At 38.2% G+C, this 10,942-nt stretch overlaps 1 protein-coding gene across 1 annotated transcript; it reads left to right on the top strand.

Moving 5' to 3' along the window:
- The first annotated feature begins 300 nt into the window (after positions 1-300).
- Positions 301-5,575, top strand: Hsp83 (Heat shock protein 83). Its single transcript, XM_069836572.1, has 4 exons — positions 301-460; positions 572-721; positions 1,477-1,595; positions 3,395-5,575. Exons 2-4 carry the CDS (start codon positions 572-574, stop codon positions 5,307-5,309), a joined length of 2,184 nt encoding a protein of 727 aa, XP_069692673.1. The 5' UTR covers positions 301-460; the 3' UTR covers positions 5,310-5,575.
- Positions 5,576-10,942: the final 5,367 nt, after the last annotated feature.

A 10,942-nucleotide genomic window follows, 5' to 3' on the forward strand; every position in this document is an offset into this window, starting at 1 on the left:
GAGAGCGAGCAACAATGGCTTCCAGATCGTTCTCGATGTTTCTAGAACTGGCAACATCCATAGAGCGGATGTTCACATTTGGTTAGTCAATTACACAACTTTTGAGATTTTGTTTTCTTATTGTTACTTTATTTATTCAATTCGAACTACCCATTTGCAAAGTAAATTCACTTTATGTTGACTTTTAATCTTTTATTTCTTTTCAGGAATAATATTCTAAGATAAAGTGTGACATAAAATGGTATTTTCAATGAGAGAAGGTTCTAGATCTGACGTCACCGGAAGTTCACTGCTGTCCTCCAATGAAATATTCCAGAAAAGCCGGTAGATGGTTTTATATAAGGAACTGTTGCCCGGCGTGCGTTAATCTGTCTCGAAACAGTTGTTGAGCTGTAAGCGTGTGAGTGGTGCACAGTAATAGGGATATATTATATTGTGTTGCAGTTAAGCGTTAAACAAGGTGTGTGAACACAAATAAGTATTGCTGATAATTACGGAAAAAACTCCAGAATAATTTTAACGAATTGTTTTTACAATTTTATACTTACGTTTTAATTTTACTATATTTCAGATGCCTGAAGACGTTCAGATGCAAGATGCAGGCGAAGTTGAGACTTTCGCCTTTCAGGCGGAGATTGCTCAGCTTATGTCCCTGATCATCAATACATTTTATTCGAACAAAGAAATCTTTCTCCGGGAGCTGATTTCCAACTCCTCTGATGTAAGTACATTTAATTATGGCATGACATTTCTGTGGCGTTTACACTTATTGATTTTGTGACTTGTGTACAATATTCAAACAAATCTTTGATCTGGGAAGCTTTAGGTGAAATTAGCTTTGGATAAATTTCAGAACACTGATTCGTTCCCTTTCCTCTTATTTCAAAATTCCGACTTTGTGTACACAAAATAAATTATTGGCACCGAAAAGTGCCTTTTCGTAAGCATTATGAAAAAGTTGATTTTATAGGGAAATGGGATAAATTTCAGAACACGGATTCCTTCCTTTCTCTCTTCAAAATTCCAACCTTGTGCACACAAAATAAATTATTGGCACTGAAAAGTGCCCTTTCGTAAGCATGATGTGGATGCGCATTCGGCAAACTCAGACAAATCTGCTCTTTTTAGTATCTTAGGATATAATTGTTAGTGACGAATCCGTATACTGAAATTTTCCCCGGTAAGCTCTCATGGCTTTTCTTTCCTTTCCTTTCCTTTCCCTTAGTCGACCTGGTTGGCGAGTTGGTATAGCGCTTGCCTTCTATGCCCAAGGTTGGGAGTTCGATCCCGGGCCAGGTTGAGGCATTTAAGTGTGCTTAAATGAGACAGGCTCATGTCAGTAGATTTACTGGCATGTAAAAGAACTCATGCGGGACAAAATTCCGGCACATCCGGCGACGCTGATATAACCTCTGCAGTTGCGAGCGTCGTTTAATAAAACATAACATTTTGTAACAATCTTTCCTTTCTTTACAGGCTCTAGATAAGATCCGGTATGAGTCCTTGACTGATCCCTCAAAGTTGGAGAGTGGAAAGGAGTTGTACATCAAGATAGTGCCCAACAAGAATGATCGCACACTGACTATTATTGATACGTAAGTAGTATTTTCACTATGCAGCTATTTTGTAATTAACTTTAAACCAGTTTCAGTTGTTAGGAAACCATAAAACCGAACAGGGTAATTTTTAGCACGATTGACTGCGAAATTTGCAATACAATTCTGATGTTAATAAAACTACAGTAAATCTTGCACTTCAGTGCGTAAAATGTAATTCATTGAATACCCCCCCCCCCCTCCGGAATAAGGTAGGCCTATATGATGCATTGTTTCCCTATGTACTTACACTATTCCGAGAGGAGGGGAGATATTCAATTATAGGTCTAGTTTAAATTTGAAATATTCTCTTAAGGGGGAACTAGTGAAAATTTGGTCAAAAAATCTAAATTTGTTTATCATATATAATCTTAGGTTAATGGCGGATTCATTTCTACCAAATTTTTTAATGTACCGCCATTTTTAAAGACCCATGCGTTCCCATTTAAAGTCCGCCTGCAGTAGGCGGTTCCCCGTTGTTTGCATACCTCAACATTGTGCGATATATTTCAAATTCCGCGTACTTACCATTTTATAACTAGCCTATTTTAAATAAGACTGAATGTCATGTACCTACAAAGGTTTGATAACGTAATAGGTTAGTGACAAGTAGGCTAGGCTCTTTTGAACTGGCTGGTGTGGCCAATTCCCCCCCCCCTCCATTTTTTATTGATGAACAGATCAGTTTCCTTTCTTGAGTGCACAGATAAAAATCGCAACTTCGCTTTGCTGTGCCCGCAAGTTTCCCCACTACCCTAAATTTCATTGATTAATCTTTTTCTAGTACAAAGATAAAAATCACAACTTTGCTTTCCAGGGTTTTCCAATTTCCACTGCCCCGACCTCAAATTTTATTGATTTCACAACTTCTGTTTTGCAGAATGAAAGTACAGGACAGCAAAATTCCTTCAGACTAAGCAAATATGACAAAGAAACGTGATATTCTATTTTGGAAATAAAATTCCTTTACTCATACTTGTCCTCCACCCGTTACACACATTTGCAACTTTTGTATCTATAGTGTTCCTGCAATGGTTGTCAACACGGGTTGTGCATTTATAATCGGTTGACTGGATATGTTTCAATCTACTTTCATCTTGCACATGGTTATTTTATCGGACATGAAAATAAATTTCATGTTTCAAATCTAAAGTTTTTCCTATTACGTGAAACTGTTAGATGGTGGTGATAGTAGGGGAATGCTTTGCAGGTCACTGCAAACTTATTTAAACAACTACCCTGCTTTTCCTACTCTTAATATGTCTAATATAGGCTACAATCTTAAAACTGAGACTATGAAGAAACACTAGTGGTTTGTTTTCATCCAGACAGCCTAGGTTTCCTGGCTAGGTCGTGTGGAATTTATGAACAAAGACGTTGCTGAAGGTTTTTCTCGGGGTACTCCTGCTTTATCATTCCACCAGCACAATCACCCCCTCATTTCATCTGTAATAGTTCCATGAGGTGAAGTCTGTGGGGGGGGGGGGAACTAGTTTGTGTTCCTGATGTTGATACACTGGTAGTAAGGAATTGGGCTTACCAGGCTTCACGTCTAAGCCGGGACCTGTCTCTGTAAGGATTGAGTCAGGATGATCCACCAGTTGGACAGTTGTTGCATACATAGGACATGCTAAATGATGCAAGGCTGCATCCCTCGAAAAGCAAAACCAAACTTATATAAACTATCTTATGTAGTTCGAGAGAATTTTTTGATTAATTTTCTTTTTTCACAAGAGTAATGAACATCTTCATAGCTACTTAGTGTAGTTTCCTGAATTTCTTTTTTCGTTCACTTACAGAGGCATTGGTATGACCAAGGCAGATCTGGTGAACAACCTGGGAACAATCGCAAAATCCGGCACAAAGGCATTCATGGAAGCTCTGCAGGCAGGTGCTGACATTTCGATGATCGGGCAGTTTGGTGTGGGCTTCTACTCTGCATACTTGGTTGCAGACAAGGTAACTGTAACATCCAAGCACAACGATGACGAGCAGTACTTGTGGGAGTCTTCGGCAGGTGGCAGCTTCACGATTCGTCCCGACCCTGGAGAACCATTGGGTCGTGGTACAAAAATAATTCTACACATCAAGGAGGACCAGACTGAATTCCTGGAAGAGAGGAAGATTAAGGAAGTCGTGAAGAAGCATTCCCAGTTCATCGGTTATCCCATCAAATTGCTTGTAGAGAAGGAGCGGGACAAGGAATTGAGTGATGACGAGGCTGAAGAAGAGAAGGAGAAGAAGGAAGGTGAAGAGGAAGGAGAAGGTGACGAATCAAAACCCAAGATAGAGGATGTTGGAGAGGACGAAGATGAAGAGGGTAAAGACAAGAAAAAGAAGAAACGAACTGTAAAAGAGAAGTACACTGAAGATGAAGAATTGAATAAAACTAAGCCGATATGGACACGCAATCCAGATGATATCAGCCAGGAGGAATACGGAGAATTCTACAAATCTCTGACAAATGACTGGGAAGATCACCTTGCTGTAAAACACTTCTCTGTTGAGGGCCAGCTTGAATTCAGAGCTCTTCTCTTCGTTCCTAGAAGGGCTCCATTCGATCTCTTTGAGAACAAGAAGCGGAAGAACAATATTAAACTGTATGTTCGCAGGGTATTCATCATGGATAACTGTGAAGACCTGATTCCGGAGTACTTGAACTTCATCAAGGGTGTGGTAGACAGCGAGGACTTGCCACTCAACATTTCACGAGAAATGTTGCAGCAGAACAAGATTTTGAAAGTTATTCGTAAGAACTTGGTCAAGAAATGTCTGGAATTGTTCGAGGAATTGGCAGAAGATCCTGACAATTACAAGAAATTCTACGAACAGTTCAGCAAGAACTTGAAACTAGGAATTCATGAAGACAGCTCAAACCGCAAGAAGATATCGGAATTGCTCAGGTATTCTACTTCTGCTTCAGGAGACGAGGCATGCTCTCTCAAGGACTACGTGGCCCGCATGAAGGAAAACCAGAAGCACATATATTACATCACAGGCGAGAGCAAAGAACAAGTCGCAAACTCTTCATTTGTCGAACGAGTTAAGAAGCGTGGGTTTGAAGTCGTGTACATGGTGGAGCCCATCGACGAGTATGTGGTACAACAAATGAAGGAGTATGACGGAAAGCAGTTGGTGTCCGTGACAAAGGAAGGTTTGGAGCTACCAGAGGATGAAGAGGAGAAGAAGAAGCGTGAAGAAGATAAGGCTAGGTTCGAATCCCTGTGCAAGGTTATGAAAGACATTCTCGACAAGAAGGTAGAGAAGGTGGTAGTTAGCAATAGGTTGGTAGAGTCTCCTTGCTGTATAGTCACATCTCAGTATGGCTGGACAGCGAATATGGAACGAATAATGAAGGCGCAGGCTTTGCGGGACACCTCAACGATGGGCTACATGGCAGCTAAGAAACACTTGGAAATCAACCCAGACCATCCCGTGATGGAAACCCTCAGACAGAAGGCAGAGGCTGACAAACATGACAAGGCTGTTAAGGACCTGGTGATGCTTCTCTTCGAGACCGCTCTCCTGTCGTCTGGCTTCGCATTGGAAGAACCACAGGTACATGCAGCCCGCATCTATCGTATGATCAAATTGGGTCTTGGAATTGATGAGGAAGATCCACAGGTTACAGAAGAAGCTTCTGCCGACGCAGAGATGCCACCATTGGAAGGAGATGGAGGGGAAGATGCTTCTCGCATGGAAGAAGTGGACTAAGCTGATGTGTGTTTAGATTGGACTTTGTGATCCCGAGTTAAGTCTGATTGTTCGAAGCTATTTTCAGCTTTGCTCTCGTTCCAAATTGTAATAATTTATCGTGTAGATAAGCGAATAGTGAATGCGAAATAGACTCAATTGTACATTGCATCATTCATTCATGTTATTTAAAACAGCGATATCATTCCACAGTGTTTTTTGTGTTCGAAGTATGAATGTAACTAGTTCGTAGTTAGTTTTTGAATTAAACTTGTTCTTTTGTAAAATGTCTTTTTTCACATCCCTGTTTTCGAGTTTTAACAGTAAGTTGCAGGAGTCTTGAGTGAGAGTATGTGACTTGTAAGAGTAAAGCAACAAGAACGGTGAATAAGTACATTTCCAATGTGTAGTGGGTTTTGTCGTTTAATTTTTTTTTATTCTGTGTTCTCTTCAGATTTTTACTCTGTACAATTAAACCCTGCAAAACTACACTGAGTTATTAAATATGTGAAATAAAAAATTAATTTTGAACTTTAAACTAAGTTCTTTTCTTGGACTCTCCCAATTAAATTTGAGCCAATTCCTTTTAATTAGATGGGGGGGGGGGAGAATTGGTTTACTGAATTATTGACACTGTATTGAATATTCATTAAAATACCAATGACAAGTTTACCTTCATAACTTGAGAAAAGGAATGGAGAGTTGGGTTTGTAAGAGTGTACATTGAATATATATTTTATAATGCTATTTACCAGATTAATAATTGAAATTGTGAGCAATAAGTTATAATCTGATATCGACATTCATAGGAATTGATTATCTATAATTAAATTTTGTTCATCCCTTGCTGATATGGATTGAAGGTTATTTGAAAAGTAAAGTTGGAGGTTAACAGATCAATAAAATAATTATTTGTTGGTAAATTAATCGGGGGGGGGGGGGGGGAAGGTTGAGAATAGAATACTGAAAAATAATTCAGTCACCTGTGATCCAGCCAGAAGAGTCTCAAGAACGTTATCAGATGCTGAAGATCAAGACAACTAAACAAAACAAATAAGAGGTTTGTATTACATTTAAATCTTGTACAAGAAATAAACTGTTGGTCACACTTTTGTAACTTTACGAAAAGAACTGATCTCCCCCCCCCCCCCCCCAGTCTTCCAGCTGGTAGGTAGGTTGGTTTAATTACGAGCATGTTCATGAAACCTTAGGAACATACAATGGTAATTTAATCCTATAGTTTACGATGGAATGAACTGACATTCACTGGACTTAAGAAATTATAAATTTTGTACATAGTAAATAAAACTTTAATATCAACCTGCAGCATTGTCCAGTTCTTGAATTTTCGTTGTTTGTAGCACGAAGTGTGAGTCAAGCAGTAGTGAGTTTGCCTGCTGATCCGGAGTTTCACTTTGGCGTGAGTTCGATTCCCTTTTGGGCTGATACCTATAGTTGGTTGTTTCTGAGGGTTCCCCAACCATGAGGCGAATGTGTGGAAATATGGAGAATTCTCATGACTCTTGCTATCGGCTATCGCCAATTTTAGCAATGCTAAATAATCCAGTAGATACAGTGTCTTTAAAGTAAAAAAACATTTCGTGCTACGCATGTATCTATAGATGAGTTTTATGCCCAGAATAACTGATTTTGTATGAAAAACTTTAAATATGGCTGCTTCTGCACAAAATTGATCTTTGGAGCACAGTCGATTTTTAGTGTGGTCACATGCTGCATTACAAATGACACGTGTTGGAAATTTTCTCGGATTGGTGTGAACAAAAATTTTAGACCACCTGTGGTGTAAGAGTCAGCATGCTGGTCTCCTAAGCAGAGGGCCCAGGTTCGATTCCCAGTCAGGTTGAGATTTTTCAGGGTTTTCCCTCAACTGTAAAGCAAGTGCCAGGAAATTCGGGTTACAACATCCCTGAATATTACTAGCCTCATTAATCACCGAAATCATAAATCAGTAATACATATACAGTCGCCACCTAGTTGGCAACAATACAACCAGTCTCAATAATTGTACACAGGTCTTCGAATTTCACCCAAAAGATTAACTCTCTATATGACCAAAGATGTTAAAGCGAGTACAAATACCAGCGAGAGAAAAAAAAAAATTAATGCATACTTGCTATATTGGTAAAAATTCTCAGGGATAGTAAGTGTCCACTATGTAATGAGTAGAGTCCTAGAGTCTCCAACCTGCAACAGTGTAATTTACAAAGATACCTCGGCAGCATCTACACAGTTCAGGTCTGCTGTTCTGTAAACATACTTGCTTACTTACTGGCTTTTAAGGAACCTGTAGGTTCATTGCCGCCCTCACATAAGCCCGCCACTGGTCCCTATCCTGAGCAAGATTAATCCAGTCTCTACCATCATATCCTACCTCCCTCCAAATCCATTTTAATATTATCTTCCCATCTACGTCTCGGCCTCACCAAAGGTCTTTTTCCCTCCGGCCTCCCAACTAACACTATATGCATTTCTGGATTCGCCCATACGTGCTACATGTCCTGCCCATCTCAAACGTCTGGATTTTATAGTCCTAATTATGTCAGGTGAAGTATACAATGCGTGCAGCTCTGTGTTGTGTAACTTTCTCCATTCTCCTGTAACTTCATCCTTCTTAGCCCCAAATATTTTCCTAAGAACCTTATTCTCAAATACCCTTAATCTCTGTTCCTTTCTCAAAGTGAGAGTCCAAGTTTCACAACCATACAGAACAACCGGTATTATAACTGTTTTATAAATTCTAACTTTCAGACTTTTTGACAGAAGACTAGATGACAAAAGCTTCTCAACCGAATAATAACAGGCATTTCCCATATTTATTCTGCGTTTAATTTCCTCCCGAGTGTCATTTAGATTTGTTACTGTTGCTCCAAGATATTTGAATTTTTCCACCTCTTCGAAGGATAAATCTCCAATTTTTATAGTTCCATTTCGTACAATATTCTGGTCACGAGACATAATCATATACTTAGTTTTTTCGGGATTTACTTCCAACCCTATCGCTCTACTTGCTTCAACAAGAATTTCCGCGTTTTCCCTAATTGTTTGTGGATTTTCTCCTAACATATTCACGTCATCCGCATAGACAAGAAGCTGATGTAACCCGTTCAATTCCAAACCCTCTGTGTTATCCTGAACTTTCCTAATGGCATATTCTAGCAAGAACTAAACAAAGCTAGACACTGGGGATTAGTGCTCTAGCAGAAAAATTTGGTGGTAAGCACTTTATTAGGAAAGAAGAAAATATATTTTATCAGTAATAAGGAGAAATTTTCCATTTGAAAGAAAATGTGTTTATAAACTTGTAATGCATGTACACACAATTTATTTTAAGTTTGTGCTGACATTTTTTTTCATTTGTTAATTTCAGCCTTTAATTAAATCAAGCGTCTAGATGCATTTTACTTGTAAAAATTAGAAGACAAATTCCAGGTGCCAGCCATGGCAACTAAAAATTTTGTGTGGCGCCTGTTTTTTTTTTAGTTCAACATTTTTAAGACTTCAGATTTCCTAATACATGTTAACAAAAGCGGTTGTAGGAAGGAATTCGAATGTGCTTTTTAGATTAATATTGTTACACTTGTGCATTCTCAAGATGTCCTACATAGCTACAGAGCATGTCTTGAGAGAATGTTCAATGTTCAATATAGTCCAATAAATGTACCTTTATCTTAGCTCGAATGGTTTTCTCATTGCAAAGTGTGCTGACTCCTGAAAACTTATTTTTGTGTATTCCAGGTTAAAAATGTCTTTTATTGCATATAAGCTGCCTTTAAATGAATACTTGGTTTATTATTATTAAATCTGAGTGGTATAATTTGTACACGAGTACTGTTTAAATAGATTTAACACGGTACTGAAGTGTGCAGGACGACTACTTCAATGCTGCATGAACTGTTGATTCACAATTTGCTCTCTCTACCAAGTAGAGTTAATATGATTGTCATACGCAGTGCAGGTCTCTAGTAGGAAATGGTCGTAGTGTGATTTTAGTTAAATTTAAATTGTTGTTTTCTAATGCCAGGCGTTTGACAATAAAGTCATTTGACCTCTTGCACTCCAATATTTTTCAAAGATATTATCATGGCCAGCCACTGAAGCCAGATTTTGAGGTGTTCCGAATCCATTTCTTGGTTTGAGTTGCACAATGGGCAGTTAGGGGACTGATATATTCCAATTCTATGCAGGTGTTTGGCCAAATAATCATGGCCTGTTGCCAATCTAAATGCAGCTACAGACGATTTTCGTGGTAAATTATAAATTAACTGTGGATTTTGATGCAGAGAGTTCCATTTTGTCCCTTGCGATTGTGTTACCAAATTTTGTTTGTTGAAGTCTAAGTATGTAGATTTAATAAATCTTTTCACAGAGTAATACGTAGATTTAGTAACAGGTCTGTAAGTAGCAGTGCTGCCCTTCTTTGCTAAAGCATCCGCATTCTCGTTTCCCAGGATTCCACAATGGGATGGTATCCATTGGAATACAAAAATTTAAATTGTTGAAAGCTTTATATAGATAAAAAGAACCCTGAAAATTTAGCTCTGCTCGGAAGATGGGTAGAAAATTACTAGATCAGAGATGCCAGAAGCCACTTCTGTATGAAACTGTAATTCAGGCCAATGAAGTGCAGTAGTGATTGTTGCTACATGTGTTCCAGCTATATAGGAAGAGTGGATTTACATGGGTGAGAACAGCAAAGACTTTTTCATGGAGCTGCACGGGTGCATATCACAATTTAAAATAAATTATGCTTAACCCAGTATCATCAGCATTCTTGAACGAAACTTTCGATGAACTATTGAATTATTTAAAACAAATAATTTCACTGTGTTAATATTTAATTTGTGAGGTTATTTTACCTGATTGACTAGTTTTGTTGTTTCCTTCATTTCATGAAAAATATTTTTAGCCTACTGCCTAGTTAGGTTGTAGTAACTCTGTATGTCATTCAGCTGGTTCGTTAACTTAACTGCAAACATTGTTTCATCAAAAGTAGTTTGTTTCAAAGTGTAATCCTAAATTGAAACTTTGATAAGTTCCTCAGAATGATCTGAAGTTGAAAACTATAATATATGTAAAGCTTATTTAAAACTCGTTTTCTGATTAAAAGGAACTCGCTGAGAAAATTAACAGCAGCAGCAGTAGCAGTAGTGATAAATATTAAAGTATCAATATTTCCTAAACTGTAGATACCTAAGGAAATTATCTTATTTTCACCCCCCCCCCCCCCCAGTAGCCAGCTATCTTTGACACAATTATGTGGGGGAAAAAAACTACATCAGAGATTATTATGAACATGCATATTGTGTTGGCTTACCAGTACTTGTAAACTCACCTGAAAGAAGAAATTACGTACAATTTGGTTTTAGAAGTATTCATAGTACCATAGATGCTTTGTGTAGACAGCATAAAATAACTTGGAAACAGGATCTACGTAACTTGCGAGAACAAAGCAACCACTCTGTGAAAGCAACACGTGGCAAGACTATATAGAATAATGGCATCACATTACTATCGACTGAGATGCACTAGCAAATATGCTGGTACTATTGATTATATTGAGAGTCGATTCAATATTTTGGGTGTCATTATCACAAAATCCACTTAAAGTATTTCTTAAATGTGGGAATCAATTG

This window comes from Periplaneta americana, chromosome 1, assembly GCF_040183065.1.
Source record: "Periplaneta americana isolate PAMFEO1 chromosome 1, P.americana_PAMFEO1_priV1, whole genome shotgun sequence".
In the NCBI taxonomy this organism is placed as follows: Eukaryota; Metazoa; Arthropoda; class Insecta; order Blattodea; family Blattidae; genus Periplaneta; species Periplaneta americana.